This window comes from Zosterops lateralis (genome assembly GCF_965231275.1).
Source record: "Zosterops lateralis genome assembly, chromosome: 14".
Lineage (NCBI taxonomy): Eukaryota > Metazoa > Chordata > Aves > Passeriformes > Zosteropidae > Zosterops > Zosterops lateralis.
In genome coordinates this window covers 16,921,439-16,940,224 of record NC_139774.1, presented here as the reverse complement: position 1 = coordinate 16,940,224, position 18,786 = coordinate 16,921,439, and the positions used below count along the sequence as shown (strand labels likewise).

General features: G+C 51.7%; 2 protein-coding genes across 2 annotated transcripts; both read right to left on the bottom strand.

The window, feature by feature from the left end:
- Positions 1 to 224: 224 nt before the first annotated feature.
- PCYOX1L (prenylcysteine oxidase 1 like) lies at positions 225 to 3,317 on the bottom strand. Its single transcript, XM_083871450.1, has 5 exons — positions 3,194 to 3,317; positions 2,595 to 2,769; positions 2,008 to 2,219; positions 1,501 to 1,641; positions 225 to 1,010 (listed from the first exon to the last, which is right to left on the bottom strand). The coding sequence occupies exons 1-5, from the start codon at positions 3,216 to 3,218 to the stop codon at positions 352 to 354; spliced, it is 1,212 nt and encodes a 403-aa protein (XP_083727576.1). The 5' UTR covers positions 3,219 to 3,317; the 3' UTR covers positions 225 to 351.
- Positions 3,318 to 6,645: 3,328 nt separating this feature from the next.
- Positions 6,646 to 18,137, bottom strand: GRPEL2 (GrpE like 2, mitochondrial; the record flags this gene model as incomplete). The annotated part of the gene is made up of 4 exons (XM_083871890.1): positions 6,646 to 10,067; positions 12,722 to 12,803; positions 13,885 to 14,053; positions 18,070 to 18,137. 4 exons carry the CDS (start codon positions 18,135 to 18,137, stop codon positions 9,712 to 9,714), a joined length of 675 nt encoding a protein of 224 aa, XP_083728016.1. The 3' UTR covers positions 6,646 to 9,711.
- Positions 18,138 to 18,786: the final 649 nt, after the last annotated feature.

Here is an 18,786-nt window from a genome sequence, read left to right as displayed (position 1 = left end):
GCCAGGAAGGACTGGTGGGAGCTGGAGGTGGGAGCTTGGGGGGAGACCCATCTGCTGCCAATGCCCGTCAACCTCACCCCTGAAAGCCCCCCAAAAACCCCTCCCAAACACAGTGACCCTTTTTCAGGAGAAGGCACAGTAGAGCCTGGGGTGAGGCAACAGAGAAACTGAGGCACACAGCACAGACACAGCAACACCGGGCAGGAACTGTATTCCTGAAGGCCTTCAAGTCACCGGCACACAGCCTTGTCCCTTGTCCCCTAGCCCCCCCAAAGGCCTCCCCAAGGCAATAAATACATCCCCAGGCTACCACACACCAAATCTCCTGACCCGCCACTCCCCTCACAGCCATCACAGCTCCGTCTTCACCTTGTGCATCAAGTCCTTCTGGTCGATCTTCTCCAGCTCCTGATGCCAGCGGTTGTAGGCCAGCAGGGCCACATTTTTGGCAGCCACGGCCACCATCTCCATGGAGCTGGCCACCCACTCCACGCCGCTGAGGTAGAAGAGGTTCTCGTGGAGCACGATGGGCGGCAGCGCCTTGGCCGAGTCGTAACGGGGGTAGGTCGGCCACTCTGTCACCTGCACGGAGTAGTAGGACCTGAAAAGGGTCTTCAGCTGGGGCTTTTCCAGCGGCTGCTGGGACAGGACCCTCCACACGGCCGCCTCCTGGGGCTGCTTGCGCCGGAACGCCGCCGAGATGTTGACGGGGCAGACGTTGTCCATGGCGTGGAAGAAGAGGTCGGGCGTGTCGGTGGTGAGGATGCTGGTGAAAGGGAACAGCTTGGGGTCGGGGAAGCCGAAGTAGGAGGAGTTGAGGTAGCCGTGCACCACCGAGGTGACGGAGGGGTGGAAGGCGCCGGGGAGGTCGGGGATAGGAGGGTCGAAGTTCTCGAAGGTGAAGTTGCTCCTGCTGGGATGCAGCGGGGTGGTCACCACCACCAGGTCGTAGAAAGCCGAGCCCTGGCCTTCGGTGCTCTCGTAGTGGACTTGGTACAGGGCTCTCCCCTCTGAAAACAGACAGGGGACAGTCAGGAGCAGTGCTGAGGCCCAGCTGGTGCTGCCCTGATTCTCTTTTTTCCAACCTGACCTCCATCCCCTGGTTTTGCAGCGCACACCAGTGCTGGACCACAGCACCTGATGCCTTAGGGTGGCAGAAGGGCTTCATTAAGACTCTGGGAAAATGTTTCCAGAGCAGCCTAGTGAGGGCAAAGAGGACTGAAAGGAAAAGCCAAGATCCCAGGCCCCAGATATTCTTCTGCTGTGGTGGAAGGGGGAATGAGCCTGCAACAAGGATGGTGCCACAGGAGAACCTGATGGACCTCAGGAGGGAGGGAGGGCAACCTCAGGGCTGAGGTTGGTGCTGCTGATCCCAAAGGGAGGAGGACAGACCCTCAGGCCCTCTCCCAAACAACTCACCACGACGAGGATTCCCTCCAACCACACCATTCCCATGCTGCCACCACCAACCTCCCACCCTGGAGCCACACCCAGGCTCACCTGAGCTGTGCAGGGAGATTCCTGTCACCCTGGCTGAGATGACATTGGCTTTGGTCAGCTTGAGCAGCCCTGAACACACCAGTTTATTCCCTCCTTCCACTGCCCAGGTGCTGCCCTGGGCTCCTGCCAGAGACATGGCCCCTGCAGAGGGAGAGGAAGACAAGGGTGGCTGCACAGCCTGGGGACAGAGGGGACACTGAGGAGTGCAGAGGGGACACTGAGGAGTGCAGAGGGGACCCTGAGGAGCGCAGAGGGGACATTGAAGAGCACAGAGGGGACACTGAAGAGTGTCACAGGGGACACTGAGGAAGGCAGAGGGGACCCTGAGGAGCACAGAGGGGACACTGAGGAACACAGAGGGGACCCTGAGGAACACAGAGGGGACACTGAGGAATGCAGAGGGGACATTGAGGAACACAGAGGGGACACTGAGGAATGCAGAGGGGACACTGAGGAACACAGAGGGGACACTGAGGAGTGTCACAGGGCGAGGGGAGGTGGCCTCACCTGCAAAGGCAGGCACCAGCACGGACTGGCCGTAGCTGGAGCGCAGCACGGCAGCGATAACGTCGTCCACGAAGCGCTGGGTGACCCCCACCTCCAGCAGGGACTCGGCCACCGAGCGCTGGGTCATGTTCACAAAGGCCTCACCCCCCAGCGAGCGCAGCAGCTCCTCCAGGCTGGAGAAGGCGTAGCCGTGTGCCTGGTACTTGTAGATCCTGCAGGGGACAGGAGCAGGGGACACCTGGTGACGTCCTGGTGACAGGGAAATCACCCCCAGTCCCTTGAGTGTGGGCTCGATATTTTCTTGAGGAGCTTGAGAAGAGCTAGCTCTACTCAAGGGAAACTTTTTAACAGTTTTCTTTTTCTCAAAACAACCTTGTGTAAAAAATATTCCTTTCCCATCACAACAGGTGTTGTTTGCTATTTCTGTTATTGAGCCAATGGGAGAGGTGTCAGTCCTATGGACCAATAATGTGTCTTAGCACAGCGTGTTATGAATTGTAAATAAAATCTTCTACTTTTCTCCTGCCTCTTGACTGGGGTCAAACATCTTTATTTCATGTCTTATTGCGACACTTGGGCTCTCCTACCTCATGAACTTCTCCATCACCTCCTCCACCCACATCTGCAGGCGCAGGAAGCTGATGCCGTAGTGCCACCAGAGGCGGAAGAGGTTGAGCAGGTACCAGTCGGTCTCCTCCAGGACAAAGTGCTCCCCGCTGAAGATGGCGCTTTTCCCGGCCACCTCCCGCCGGTGCTTGAGGCCTGTGGGAGCACAGGGATGGAGTGGCTGCCCCTCCTTGGGGCTGGCTGGCTCCTGGGGAAGGCCAGCATTGGGCATGGCCCAGCAGGGATCTGTCAAAGATGCTCTTGGAGGAGCATCAGGAATGAGAGACCCCAAGGCATGGGTTCCTACATCATGTTGGGGCATCTCATGGAGCTGCTGCTGCCTGCTGGGACAGGCTGGAAGGGGTTTGGATAACCCTTTAACACTAATTCCACCACTTGATGGTGACCACCCCATCCCTTTCTCTCTCCAGGGCACAACAGGGTGCACAGACAGCAAGGGGATCACCACATGCCTGAGTTTCCAAGGCAGACTGGCAGAAATCCTCCCCACTACCCCAAGCACAGAGCCCGGGGGTGCCCCAGCCCTGCAGCTCAGCCATGCAAATCTCCCCAGTCTCACCCAGGATCTTGACGAAGTCCTGCATGTGCAGGCTGAGGGCGTGGATGGAGGCTCCCCGGCTCTCATACTGCTGCTTGTTGACGGTGACGGTGGCCAGGCGCCCTCCCACGCCCGCCGCCTCGTACACGTCCAGCTGCACCTGCGGCCCGAAGTGCTGCTGCAGGAAATAGGCGGAGGCCGAGCCCCCCAGCCCGGCGCCCACCACGGCTGCGGGGGAGAGGCCGGGTCAGCACCGCCCCGGGGCTGCGGGGAGTCCTGCCCCGCCGTTCCCCCGGCCGCGGTGGGGGAGCGAGGGCGGGGATGGGGATGCAGGGCTGGGATGGGGGTGCAGGGTTGGGATGGGGGTGCAGGGTTGGGATGGGGATGCAGGGCTGGGATGAGGATGCAGGGTTGGGATGGGGATGCAGGGTTGGGATGGGGATGCAGGGTTGGGATGGGGATGGAGGGTTGGGATGGGGATGCAGGGCTGCCGAGCCCCTCCGCCGCTCAGGGCTGCGGAACGCTCTGTGCCACCCCCGGCGGGGCAGGGAGGCGGCCCGGTGCCTCCATGGATGCCCCGGATGCCCATCCCATCCATCCCAGCCCATCCCACCCGCAGTACCGATGGAGCGCGGCGCGGCGCGGGCGGCGGGCGCGGCCGGGAGCGCGGCCAGGAGCGCGGCCAGGGCCGGCAGCAGCGGCAGCGACAGCGACAGCGGCAGCGCGGCGGGCGGCGGGGCCATGGCGAGGAGAGCGGGGCCGGCAGAGCCCGCCCCGGCCCGCCCCTCCCGCAGGCTCGGCCCCCGCGCCCCCCGCGCCCGCCCCGCCCCGAGCCCGGCCCGGCACAGCACGGCACGGCACGGCACGGCACGGCACGGCACGGCACGGCACGGCACGGGCGGGGAGGCGGCACCGGGCCCAGGCACCGCGGGGCGGAGAGAGGAGCTGAAAGGGCACCGGGGAGGCTGGCACGGTGCTAACACCCCCTGCGAGCATCCAGCCCCCTGCGAGTATCTATCGAGTATCCATCCCCCTGCAAGTGTCCATCCCCCTTGTGAGTGTCCATCCCCATTGCAAGTGTCCATCCTCATTGTGTGTCCATCCTCATTGCGAGTGTCCATCCCCTGCAAGTGTCCATCCCCCCCTGTGAGCATCCAGCCCCCTGCGAGTGTCCATCCCCATTGCGAGTGTCCATCCCCATTGCGAGTGTCCATCCCCCTGCCCTCCGCCCCTCGGAGCACGTTTTCCATGTGCTCACAGAGCTCGGTGCCCGGCCGAGGGAGGGGGGCAGGCTGGGTCCTGCCCGCCTCATGCAGCAGCAAAGGCGTTTTTTGAGCTTTCTGCTCGGACTTTTCTGCCCTGGGCAAAACGAGGTGCCTGAACAGCGAGAGGTTTGTGTGCCAAGGGCATCCATCCCACGGGAACCCGCTGCTGCTCGGATTACAAAGGACAGCAAAAGGCTGAGCAAAAAACTCTCCAACAGGTTGGACGTGTAATTACAGCCCCAGAGCCTGCTCCAGCCCAGCGCTGGCGCCTTACCAAGGGACAGAATTTTGTTTGAGAACCCATCACTTTGTCTCCAGGATACACAACACGAGCACAGGCCTCTTCCTTTCCCCAGCCAGGAACCACTCCAGGCTTCCTGCACGGGGAGCACGTACAACCCTCAACCTCAACTGGGAATATTTGGGGTGGGCACAGACAAAAATTACCCTTCCTCAGCTCCCCTTTACAATGGGCAGGATCCCACTGGGGTTGGAGACGACGATCCAAATCAGCTCAAAACGCAGCACACAAATATCTTCGCAGCACATCTCGGGTTTTAAAAAGCTCTTACTTAACCAGCCTGGTTTCCTCAGGGCTGTGGGCGACGAGAAATCTGCTGTGCACGCAGCAGGGCTCCCAGGCAGGTCAGCACTGCTCCCAATCCCCGCCCTGCTCGCAGGAATTCTGGAATATCAGGCCGTAAGCAAAACGCTCTGCCCCAAGCTCTGCATGTGGTGGTTTGAGAACTCCCAACTCTCACTGCTGCTGCAGAGAAAAAAAAAAAAAAAAAAACAAACCAAAAAAACAAAAAAAAAAAAACCCCAAAAAACCAGCAGAGCCAGAAATTGCCTATTGCAGCAGCAGGATTTCCTGGGCTGGCAGTGGTTACACCAAACAATGCCCGTGCGTTTTAGCAGGATGAGGAAAAGCCCCTATAATGGGCCATCACCCCCTATATTCACGGCCGGCTTTGGTGGCAGATCTCTAGCACGGAAATATTGATCTCACCCCCATAAAGGTTATTTGTAAATGGTCTTTGATTGCAGGGAGAAGTGCCCAGGGGCATCCAGAGCTCTGGGAGAACAAGGCCCACCCACACAACACCAAGATCATAGCAAAGCAGGAAGGGAGGCCCGGCTATTTTTATAGAGAACAAAATCTGTCACAAACACACCTTTACAGAGAAAGCCTCGTCTTTTCCCCCACAAATCCCTGAATTCACAGCCTGCCTGTGGGTACCACGGTGTGAATGCACCCTGTGAATTAACCCACCCTTAACTGCACAATGCACTGGCTGCAGCACAGCACACACAGGGGCAAACAGGCAGCAGAGCCAAGCAAAGATAAACCCAGATATCCAGATTTCAGCTGCTGGCAGAGCTCTGCTGAACCAACCCAGATATCCAGATTTCAGCTGCTGGCAGAACTCTGCTGAACCAACCCAGACATCCACATTTCAGCTGCTGGCAGAACTCTGCTGAACCAACCCAGATATCCAGATTTCAGCTGTTGGCAGAGCTCTGCTGAACCAACCCAGATATCCAGATTTCAGCTGCTGGCAGAGCTCTGCTGAACCAACCCAGATATCCAGATTTCAGCTGTTGGCAGAGCTCTGCTGAACCAACCCAGATATCCAGATTTCAGCTGTTGGCAGAGCTCTGCTGAACCAACCCAGATATCCAGATTTCAGCTGTTGGCAGAGCTCTGCTGAACCAACCCAGATATCCAGATTTCAGCTGCTGGCAGAACTCTGATAAATCAACCCAGATATCCAGATTTCAGCTGTTGGCAGAGCTCTGCTGAACCAACCCAGATATCCAGATTTCAGCTGCAGGCAGAGCTCTGCTGAACCAACCCAGATATCCAGATTTCAGCTGCTGGCAGAGCTCTGCTGAACCAACCACCACCAAAGGCTGGCAAGAAAACATTTTTCTCTGCAGTCATCCAGGAACAGACACAGCAGAAGGTGTGGAAATACACCTGGGCAGGTTATCAGTGCAGGAATCACTGACACTGTGTGTATGTGCATTTCTGGGAGTTCTCCTAAAGCATTGTTAATAAAATGTTCAGCCAAATGCTGCTGTGGTCATTTCACAGACAAAGGGATCAGGAACAGCAAGAAATCTTCCAGTGTGCAGTCCCAGCTGGTTGGGGTTGGAATGAGCAGCAGTTTGGGGCAGGGAAAAAGGCAAGAGAAATCACTGCAATTCTTCTGTTTTTATTAACAAATGGACAGTATCTGGACATCTTTCCAACATCAACTCAAATGTCGTCGTCAATTCCTTGCACAGCTCCCACACGTCTCTGTCTTTCATACTGCCAGAACCTTTGGGTAAACAAAGAGCACAGAAACACACACACAAAAAAATACAATATATACATGTTTTTCCCCCCACCTAAATGGCCTCAGGATTTTTGGAGATCAGCAACGCTTTGTTCGTTTGCAAATAATATCAAAACACCTCGAGTTTTAAAATAAAAAAATACTACAATATTCACAATAGAAAACTTAAATACTTTTTTTTTTTTTAATAATAATAATTAAGGGACTGCTGAGAGCTGTTGAGTGATCACAGCTCTTCCAACGGAAGTTCTGAAGCACTGGGAAGTTAAGGTTCACAAAGAAATATCCATTTCATTCTGCACTGCTCCTGGGCAGAGTTCAGATCTTGCCATGCTCATGGGTCAGTCCCCTCCCTGCAGGAGTTACAGAAACAGGGCAGAAAAGGCAGCAAAAAACAAGGAGAAATTCAACCCACCCTTCCACAATCTCATCCAGGACAAAAAGAAAAAATCATTAAGTGTGCTGGAAAGGCAAGAGAATCAAATTTTACCTGGGAAATCTGGATTCTGTGATGGAACCCAGGTTTGGTTATTTCATTTTCACTTCACCTTTCACAGGAAGCAGAAACTGGGACAAACAACAGCTACAGGATTTATCTCTTTGGTAACATCTGTGAAAGAGTCTCTCAGCATTTGGCTCCATTTCACAGGAATCGTAAAACCTGACAGGATCCTGTAGAAGTTTTGTAGGTTTCTCTGGAAGAACTTACCCCAAATTAAACAGGGACTCTGTGAGGGTGGGAAGGACTGCCCAGGACCTGGATCCCTCAGATTCCTGCTGCAGTGCACCAGTGAGAGCAGACCTCAGACAGACGAGTGAATAAATCATCTCTCAGTACAGACAGAAGTTCTGGAGTGCATTTTAGGGTATTTCCTTAAGGCAGAAGAGGGTGAGTACTGGCTGAGGAGAGAGGCAGAGCTGGCAAACCCAGCTGAGGACATGGGTTTCCTCACTTTTGAGGAAGAACAGCCAGATTTGTAGTGCCAAATTTTGTATTTTACCCATTCTTCTCTGGAGAAACAGCGAACCCTGGTGACCTGCTCAGCACAACAATGAACAGGGAATCCTGTTTATCCCTGAAACTTCCAAAAACATCATAATAATGGAGGATACTGAACAAGAGGTTTGCCCAGTTGAGCTAAAGCTGCCTGAAGTGCTGTTTCAGGGCTGGAATCTCCAGTACCTCCCTCAGAACCTACTACAGAGAGGCAGAAAGCCACACTCCAAAAAGGACCCACTGCAGACTCACACCACAGCTGCCACTAAAAAAATAATTCCTTAAATTTCTGGGATGCCAACCCACTAACTGCACACAGTGTCCCCAGGTGAAAGACTGGCATATTAATGTATTAAAGGCTGTGACAATCTTGAAGTCCACCACAAAAGGGTTTTTCAGCTGAAGCCTGCAAAGGAATGGGAGAAGAATAAATTTTCTTCCAAACCAGGGATGGCATCCACTCTAAGCAAAGCAGTTTTGGAAGTGCATTTGTCAGGTTATGGAACCAATTCCAGAAAGTAAAAAAAAAAAAAAAAAAAAAAAGAAGGAATGAACAAATCAGTAAGAAACAACCTGGGAAACAATAATTTCTGGTTTTGTGGCTTATCTGTTCTTCTGTCATTTGACTGCTTGGTGCTCTGCAAAGGGTTAAATTCTGATCCTCCTCAGTGACTGCATCCTTTCAGCTGAGATAAATGAACTCCCAGGCAATAGGGCCAGTGGGAAATACATATGTGCTGTGACAACAACATGCCTCCAACCAGGAGGACAGCTCGAGGTCAGCTTTCACTTCCTCAGCCTTCTGCTTCTCTTGCTTTCTTGTCACTGCTGCTAAAATTGGTTCAAGGGCACTTGAGACTTTGGAGCAGAGAAGGTTTTTCTCCTTGCGTCAAAACCCAAAAGGTTTAGTATTTACCAGGATCATTGAAAGGAGGACCAGAATGTGGATTGGAAGTTGGTGTAATCTGAGGATCTCTGCTGGAGAGCTGAGAAAACAGAACAGTCCAGATTTCCTGCTTAAGGGCACAGCTCCATTTTGCCAGCAGCTGCTACAAAGAGCACGTAGTTTATCATGCTTGAAAGATGCACAAATACCCACCAGGGAAGAGAAATTACTCTCCTCTAAAACATATATTTGGGCTGGAGATTAAGAGATGTGAGGACAGTTTTCTGGCTCCACCACAAATCACCGTGCCCTGTTTTACCTTTGGGAACAAAGAGTCAAGCTGGAATTTCACCTGGAGAAGGAATATTAGCATTAGTCTGACCTAACAACTGAACTCTTTTTAAAGCCTCATCTCTATTCAGCTCTAGTACGACAGAGATTCCATGAATTCCAGATTGTTTTCCTGAAGCAACATAAGAAAAAGCTGCCCCTTAAATGTCATTTCAAGTGATCGTCTTCACCCCATCTGAGGGGTCTGGGGACAAGGGGAGACATCAAATCCAGGTGATAATAATAATACTCATCCCTCTGGACTTTTCCCAGTGCTTTGCACATGAAAAGCCCCACCACATCCTTGTGAGGTAGGTCAGTATTATTACAGTCCCTTAATACAGCTGTGGAAAGTGAGGCAGAGAAGTTCCTTTCCTGGAGGAGTCTCCCTCAGAGGTGGAAGAGAGAGACAAGAAGAAAATTCTCCTTTCTCTCCATATCTCCTCTCTGCCCCACACAAACCCTCACGGAGAAATAACCAGAGAAAAGAGGCTACAGAGCCACAAATCTGACAAACATCAGGAACTCCCACTACTACAGGACTCCAAGAAGGACCATTTTAAATACCCAAGTACCTCAGACCCGACGGCAACGCCGCCACCCCTTAATCCACCACATGACACCAAGCCCAGCTCAATAAATAACCAAACACACGTGGCAGCTGTGACTGTCCCCAGCTCCAACAAGGTCCAGCAGGTAAAAAAGAAGCAGGCAGGTCACTCCTGTGCCTCCACGGCCACGCCGACCAGCGCGTGCCTGATGGTGCGGCCGTGCAGTTTGTAACCGTCCTGCGTCACCAGCGCCACCGTGCCCGGCTGCAGCCCCTCGGCCGGCACGTGGCAGATGATCTCGTGCTCGTAGGGGTCGTACCTGCCCCCGACTGGGTTCATCTTCTGCAGCCCGTGCTTGGCAAAGACGCTCTGAAGTTTGGCCTCGAGCAGAGACAGCCCCTCGTAGATCTTCTTCAGGGTGGGGCTGGGGTCGCTGGGCTCGGCGTGGCCCGCGGCGCTCTCGGCTGTCTTCTCCAGGATGTCTGCTACCTCCACCAGGTCCCTGCAGAAGCTCTGGATGCCTGCAGGAAGGAGATAAAGGCAGCTTAGAGAACGTCCAGGCTTTATTCTCCCACTGACAACTTTTCTTGGTTGTCAGTGGGAGAATTCCGTGGTAAACAAGAGGCTCCTCTCCTGAAGAATTGATGGAAGACTGTATTTAAATGGTGAAGCTGATTGAATGTCACAAGTTGTGTCTCTGTGTTGTTTGTAGGAAAGAGAACACTTGTGGGAGGAGGAGAAAGGTTTTGAAAGTTTCATTTTTTTTTCTTTTCCTTACTGTGTGTTAATAAACTATCTGTTTACTTTTAAGTTGAGCCTGTTTTGCCTTTTTTCTCCCCAAAATCCTATCTCCCACTTGGCAGACAAAATTAGGTGAATGTGAAACCACCACATTAAATGGTGCATTGGCTGGGAAATCAAACTAAAACTACAACATTAATTGGTTTGTTTTACACCACAATGACACAGACTTCAAGTTTCAGAAGGCTGAAATGACTCTTTTATTTTTGGGATGTGTCTCCCTTTTATACTATTTCACACAGACCAATTTGATTGGTGACACAAAGACAAACCTCTTCAATCACATTGGTCAGACCAGAGGGACATCAAGAAGTCTCTTCTAGGAAAAGGAATGAATAACGCAGAATTTATGAAAACATTTCTCCTGTTTACAGGAAATTCTCTGAGAAAAGAATTTCAGAAAACCAAAACACCTCAGGCACGAACCAGGACTACACCAGAGCTCCAGTACCAAGGACAGACAAAGTCACAGTGGTTTGAAGGCACCTTTAAAGCTGCTCGTTGATTTGAAATCAATTTAGTGAGAGCAGGTAGTGTCTTCTGATTCCTGGAACCAAAGCTTCAGCATTAAGAGACTCATCTAAATCTCATCTAAAGACTCCCCAAACCAAGGGATGTGCAGGAAATGCACATCCATACCACGAACACATATTTATTTGGTATTCCTGACAAAGCAGGACATTAATGTCTCATTCCAAACTGATTTTCCCAACTCAGATTTTTCATTGAGGACTCTGCTCCACGCTCCCTTCCCCAGTCCCACTGACACAATTTTGTCACACAAATGCCCATTCCACAGCGAACAAACACAATGGGGGGAAGAAAAAACAATGCATGGGTATTCTAAAGTACAAAATCCCCAATTCATTCACTGCTTAAAACCATTGTGGAAGGACTGGACCAAAAATGGTCCTTGGGTTGGCCATGAAAAGCCAGGCAGGTTTTGTCATTAGAAAAATGACTGGGGGTTAGATTGGCTGCATTTCCAGCAGTGGTTTCTTGCACAGTGCAGAAAATTCCAGGAAAAGCAGCCTCCCTCAGTTACATAAATGTCATAACTCTCTGACTGGAATGACACATTAGGGAAACACAGAAAATGAGGCAATAGTCAGGTGCTGTCTGCAGCTGTGCATGTGAACAGGCACAGAACAAAGGGAGAGGAGGGAGATGCAGCAGAGGAGCAGAGGAGCCCAACAATTACCATTCATTTCAGGGAATCAGAGTCATTCAGGCTGCTCAGGACCTTGAAGATCATCAAGTCAGCAGTGCCAAGGCCACCACTAAACCTTGTCACTGAGTCTTTTCAACACCTCCAGGGATGGTGTCCCCACCTCTTCCCTGGGCAGCCTGTGCCAGTGCTTGGCAACACTCTCAGTGAAGATATTTCTCCTAAAATCCAATGTAAATCTCCCCTGGCACAATTTAAAGCTGTTTCCTCTTGCCTTACCTCTCATCAGTTGGGAAAAGAGACTAATTCCACCTTGCCATGACCTCCTTTCAGATTTTCCTCTTACCTACAGATCTCCAAGTCTCACCCTGTGAGCAATTTCTAATAAATAACTTATTTTTCCTTCATGCTACATATAAAATCCCAAGAGCCCAAAAAAAAAACCCCTCTCGAAATCAATCATCCTGTTGTTGATTATCCCCTAACTCAGCAGCCATTTTATAGCACCATAAATGGAAGGTAAGAAAATACAGCAGCAGCTCTAATTTCAAGGCTGCTAGAATTAACTAACAATAAACCTCTTGAGATTCATGCTTTATGGAGAAAAACAGTTTTTCATTCTCAGAGATGGTTCTGGCACAGTGCAATGCCTGAACAGCACTTTCCTCCCCCTTCACCTGCTTCTGCTGCCAAAGCTACAAATCCAGCTCGTTTCACTGATACCAAAATATTTCTTTTTAGAGGTTTTAAACATCTAATCTAGATATTGACAGCTACTGCCTCAGGCTGCATCCACCTCCAATGAACTGAAGCAGAGGAGGCTGTTAATCTAGTAAAGGAGATCATAACCTGATGACACAGCTGAGGATAAAATACACCCTGCCAGAGCCAATCCTCAGCACACAGCATAGCCTGCATTTTCAACCAAGTCAGCACAACTAAACTCAGCTGCACTGGGACTATTAAAAACAAAAAAAATAGTCACAATTCTGTGATTCTGTGGGTAAACCTGATAGGACAGGACACAGCTGGACACAGAGAAAAAAATAGTGATTAAGCCCAGATATCAAGAGTCCAGGCCAAACATCACAGCAGGCTTTGAAACAAATGAGGGAGGGCAGGACAGGGGGACAGAAAAGCTGCTGATCAGCATTTTCTCTGCTCAGTCAGGCAGGCCAGTGAGGTAAACACAGCTCTTCTGCTTACCAAAGAGTTTGGCATCTTCCACAAACTTCTGCGTTCTCCTCCGGACGTTCTCGGAATCTGCCAAAGCTTTCCGGTACCGCTCCTGGAACCACAGAGGGGACACATCAAACCAGGGGGTAAAACCCCTTTCCTGGCACTGGGAGCCCCTCAGAAATGCTTTAAAAAAATATCAGGTTGTGCTGGGCTTCTGCATTTTCACACACAGCCAAGTCCTTCTACTGATTAACCAAAAAAAAACCTGCAATTCCCTCAGAAGATCCAAGCAAGGCCAAAAATACTCTGGGCACTGAATGACTGAATTGAGCTGAACAGCCACTGTCAGGCTGGTGCTGAGATCCTCCTTTCTCCAGCAGGCAGCTCTGATTTCTCACTCAGGGCAGGATTCTCAGGGTGATTACCTCCAGAACAGCCCAGGGCTGTGGGATTTAATCCCCTCCTCAGTCACGTGTGTTCTTCAATATAGAACCTGATTTCCATCACACACAGACACTTAAAAGGACTTCCCTTCTTGGCTAATCTGGATGAAGCTATTAAAGAGTGTCCAAAGGAGGGGCATGAGGATGTGAAAGGCCTTTGAAGGGCCATGGAGGAGCAGCTGAGGGCACTGGGATTGTGCAGCTGGAGGAGACTGAGGGGAGATTTTCGGGGTCTGCAGCTCCAATCTCAGTGACAATGACAGGGACAGGAGCCAGGGCAGGGCTGGAGCTGGGCCAGGGCAGGTTTGGGTTGGATTTTGGGAAAGGCTCTTCCCCCAGAGGCTCCCCAGGGAATGGGCACAGCCCCAGAGCTCCAGGAGAGCTTGGACAGCTCCAGGGATGCCCAGGGTGGGATTTTGGGGTTGTGTTTGTCCAAGAGCAGCACTGGATGATCCTGTGGGAACTCAGGATATTCCAACATCTAATCACCACCAAGCCACTTCCACAAGGCTGTGAGTGAAGTGACCAGCTCCAACACACAGCTTTTCCTGCCAGGATCACACCATCAGTGCCCTGCTGACAGATGGTGTTTTAGGGGGAGGCAGGATGGAATTTCACCCTCTCACACTCAGGGCACAGCTGCTCTAGAGCTCTGTGCCTGTCACAGCATTTAGGGAAAAAAAAATCCAGGGCTGAAAACCAGACAGAGCCAAGAGGATTTGAAGGCAAGGCAGCCAGCACACTCACAGTTAAATCTCGGACTTGCTCCTCCAGTTTGATGGCTTTGTGCTCCAGGGCACAGTCAGACAGGGGGTGCTTGGGCTCCTCACTGGGGTCCTCCGGGCCACACTCATCTCCTGTGCTTCTCTGCTGAGCTGCAGTGCTGAAAGCACAGGGGGACCCTCTGCAGTACAAACTGGGGACAAAGAAACAAAGCTGAGTAAACTTCAGGGTCAGCCAGAACTCAAGATTAGTGTCATTATAAAAAGCAGGCTCTCTTAGAAGAGGCACACAGGATTCTAGAGGCAATTTTAGTTCTTTTCAGGAAATTCAATTGGTAAAAGAAGCACAAAGAGGTGTTTTTGAATTCTTTTTGTTTTAGACTAACGTGGCGCACAGAGGCTTTACACCACTTCTTTGGCATACCTTGAAAAGAGTCAGATTTTCACAGAAACACAGAATAAATGAGGTTGGAAAACACCTCCAAGACCATCAAGTCCAACCTGTGCCCAATCCCCACTTTGTCACCAGCCCAGAGCCCTGAGTGCCACATCCAGTCATTCCCTGGACACTTTCACCATCTCCCTGATCTTTTCCAACATAAATAATTCTGTGATTCCCTGGCTGTGTTTTCACTCTCCCTCCTACTACATTTGCTTTTACAAACCAACCTAGACAGGGCTCATTCCTGCCACCATGAGCCTCAGCTCTGCCTCCCTCTCACACCTTACACCAGAACAAAACAGAATTTACTTCCAAACCAGCTCCATTCAGGAAAGATTTCAGTACACACCTAACAAGGAAGGGTGTATTCTCCTTTCTTGGGAATACCTGGGCTCTTCCTCTTTCATTACTCCCTTCACAGAATGTTTTATATCCCCTCTATGCAATATTTTCCATACATTAAATGCAGATTTACCCTGTAAAAGGCAGCACAACCCAGAAATCCCCGAGCTGGCACCAACTCCACTCCCTGTGTTTTTACAGAACAATTCCACTCTGCACAGAGACACTAATTCAGACCTCAGAATCGACTCAGCTGAGCTCACATTACCAGGCCTGCACCATTATAAGCATTCTTCCTCTTTAGCAAGGCTGTATTGCCCAGGTTCAATGTCACAGAAGTGCACAGAGTTTGTTCTGGGGTCTCTCATGGACCCTCAGTGCTGTTCAGTTATTTTGCCCCCTTTATTCCAGTACAGGAGTTGAGCAGAATTCAATCTCAAGGAGTTAAACCAGATGAAAAATAATCCCTATAAAACAAGAAGACTTTTCTCTCAGTGTCCCTGAACAGGTCTGGTGACAGCAGATCAGATCAGTGCAAGTGCCAGTAACAAAGAGAAGCCAAATAAGTGAGCTGGGCTGGTGAGGTGACCCTGAGGTGCTTCAGATTGGCTCAACCCTCAAAGCCCAGCTCAAGAGATCTGTATCAGCCCAAAGACCACCAGGCATCTCCTCCCACCCCGTGTTTAGCAGCGCAGATGTTTCCTCATTTAAATCCCTAATACCAGGTTGCTAAATGTCCCACAGCACTAATGACAAACTTCCTTTCCCCACCTGAGGTCATTTGCATGTGCAGTTTTTTATTAAGTGGGTACTTAAAACATCATCTGTATGTTAAACCACTCCTTTCCAACAAATTATGTGCCAAACACAAACCTGAAAGTGCTTTCTCTACTTACAACACTTGCTCTAGAGTAGGATGTTCCTCAGACTAATCTTTAAAGAACCATCTGGGTTCCAGGAAAAAAAAACCAACACATTTCATCCCTGGCTGCTGTTTGTGGCACAAAACCCCATTTTGAATGATTTTTTTAAAGATTCCTTTCACATCCATTTTATTGACTGATTAACAGCACTTTATCAAACTTAGAGAAAGTAGATCAAACTAGAGGGGAGGACAGAGCAGGACCCCTTTCATCAAACCTTCAAAAATCAACCTGAGGCTTTCTTTGCACCTAAAAACCTCCATGGGAAGCACCAGCTACAAGCTTTACCCTTTATCACCTCACATTTCATCTCAAAGAGCTGCGGGGATGGAAATCAGCCACACTACAGAACAAACCAAAGAACCTGAAACGCAGCTGAGAAATCTCACCGGGCCCCTCAGAGGTGAAACTCCTTTGTTTCAAAAATAGGTTGTGCAGCTCAGTTACCTCCTCTGCAGCCCAGATGCCAAAGCTGGTGAGGTATTTTCCCTCTGCCAGTGGTTACAGAGCAGGGATGGGTGTGTTTTGCGTGGGAGAGGGGGCACGGAGGAGCCGGTCCCAGCTGCCTACGTGGAGCAGGGAGCTGCCTGCATGGACTCCTCTCTGCAGCCTCTAAACCCAAATCCCAAATCCCAGAGCATTCCCTCGAACAGGGGACATGCCCTGGCTGTCACATTCTGCCTGGAAAAATCATGGTCAAGAAATCACAGCCTGACTCCAAAGGGAATTCTGCAGGTCTGTTATGTGGGGTTGAAAACGCCGCTCGATTTTCTCTGTCCTGCAGGATGAAAGGAATCCTCCCCAACAAGTGGCAGGAGATATTTCCAGCCTGGCCACCGACTGAGCTCCGTCCTCCTAAAGGCTGGTTTGATCACAGCTACCCTAAAAATAGGCACGGCTCCCACGGGAGGAGGCTGACACATCCCAGAGTGACAGACCCGTGGAAGTCGCGGGGCGTGTGAAGGGGGTTACACAAGTCACGGAAAGATTTACAAACTGATGTCACAGAAAGCTAGAGAGATAAGAAAGAGCAGAGAAACTGATTGCAGCTTAAGCCAATTGTCCTTCAAGATTAATATTTCAGTGATGAGAGTTTGTGGTCAGAGGCAGGAGGGCATCACCTCTTTCTGGAGCACCCCACCACTCCAAAATGACAATCAGCTCTCTCTAAGGCAAGGATCCTTTCCCTCCCCACTCCTCCTGGAACTCCCTCCTCCTCCCAAATCAGCATGACAAAGCTCTCGAGTGCTGAGACACACAGAAACATCTGCACTGGTTTCAGCTCTGACGAGAGCCTGCTTCGGAAGGAAATCGAATTACTCCCAATTCCATCGCGCTGTTTCATCAGGGAGTGACTGAGGAGATAATCCGGTGGAAGGAGGGGATTGTCCCGCTCTGCTCAGCGCTGGGGTGGCCTCACCTCCAGTCCTGGGGTAGTTCTGGCTGTCAGGATGTAAGAAAGACCTAAACTCTTACAGAGCATCCAAAGGAGGGACACAAAGATGGTGAAAGACTCACTTTTTTAGGGGGGCAAAGCAGTTTTCACCAACAGAAGAGGGAGAGTTTCCTGACAGGCATCTACATTTAGTCCCAAACTCTATTATGTGCTGCAGATTTATTAAATTGTATTTAAATAGTCTTTTGGTGGTGTTTCTCCTCTAGACAAAAAAAAAAAAAAAAAAAAAAAAAAAAAAAAAAAAAAAAAAAAAAAAAAAAAAAAAAAAATTAAAAAAATTAACGGGCATTTTGGCTTTTTTTTTTTCTTTTCACCTGCCCACACTTCACTCAAATAACCAAAGCACCTTTACAGATTTCTCTTTTCTAAGCCATATTCCATGATGTAAAGAAGCATGAGCAGACACTGTTCCTGTGTCTAAACACTGACACAATTAAACGGATTCTCTTCCCTCGACCACCCAAAACACTCTGATACCACATGTCCTGCCTCACCACCAAAAACAAAACCCAAGCAGCACATTAAACCCGTAATTAAAGAATAAACAGTTCAACCGGGCGAGACACAAAAACCCACCCACAGCGTGGCATGAAACCACCTCCCAACGTGACTTACTCGTGCCTTAAAAACGAACATTAAATTACGCCCTAAAAAAATCACTTTTCGGGGGGAAAAAGAGCTTGGTTATGGTGGGGGTTATTTGGAGGAGCGCAGAAAAGCATCGTGGGGTTTTGGCGATGAAGATGGGGAGCGCAGGGGGATGATGGAGACCGGCCGGGGATGATGGAGACCGCCGGGGGATGATGGAAACCGGGTCGGGCTCTGCCTGTGGGTCCGGCTCGTGGTCCAGATCCGGCCCGGGGTCGCGGTTGGGGTCCAGCTCCGGCTCTGGAGCCGCTCCCGTTCCCGCCCCATTCGCGGCGCCCGCCCGGGCCCGGCCCCATCCCCGCGGCGCTGCCACGTCTGTCCCCGCCACCCCCGCGGCTCCGGGCCACCCTTATCCCCTCACAGCCCGGCCCGAGCCCGGTCCCAGCCCGCCCCATGTACCTGGCGGTGCCCGCCTTGCCGGCCGCGGGCAGCAGGGCCCCGAGGCGCCGCAGGGAGCGGGCGGCCATGGCCCCGCACCGAGCGGAGGAGGAGGAGGCGGCGGGGCGGCCGCGTCAGCGCCGAACTACAGCTCCCACACGGCCCCGGGAGGCGGGCGGGGCGGCGGGACCGCATCGGGGATCAGGGGAGGCGGGATGGGGGGATGAGGGGAAGGCGGGATGAGGGCGATGAGGAGAAGGCGGGATGGGGGGCTGAGGGGAAGGCGGGATGAGGAAGATGAAGAGAAGGCGGGATGAGGGGCTGAGGGGAAAGCGGGATGAGGGGCTGAGGGGTTGAGGGGAAGGCGGGATGAGGGGCTGAGGGGAAGGCGGGATGGGGGGCTGAGGGGAAAGCGGGATGAGGGGCTGAGGAGAAGGCAGGATTGAGGAGATGAGGGGAAGGCGAGATGAGGGTGATGAAAAGGCGGGATGAGGGAGATGAAGGGCATGTATGTGGAGGGTGCTCCGCCCGCCGCCTCACACGCGGCTCCGGGACCCTGGGAATCGGGTACGGGAACAAGGGGCCAGGACAGCGGGGTTTGGCTCCGGACACGGCTCCTGACAGCCGAGAGTCGGATCTGGATACACGGTACCGGCCCCCGGGACTGAGACCTGGATGGGGCTCTGGTGTCTCAAGGATCAGACCTGGAGCTCGGCCCTGTACACAGCTCCAGTGTCC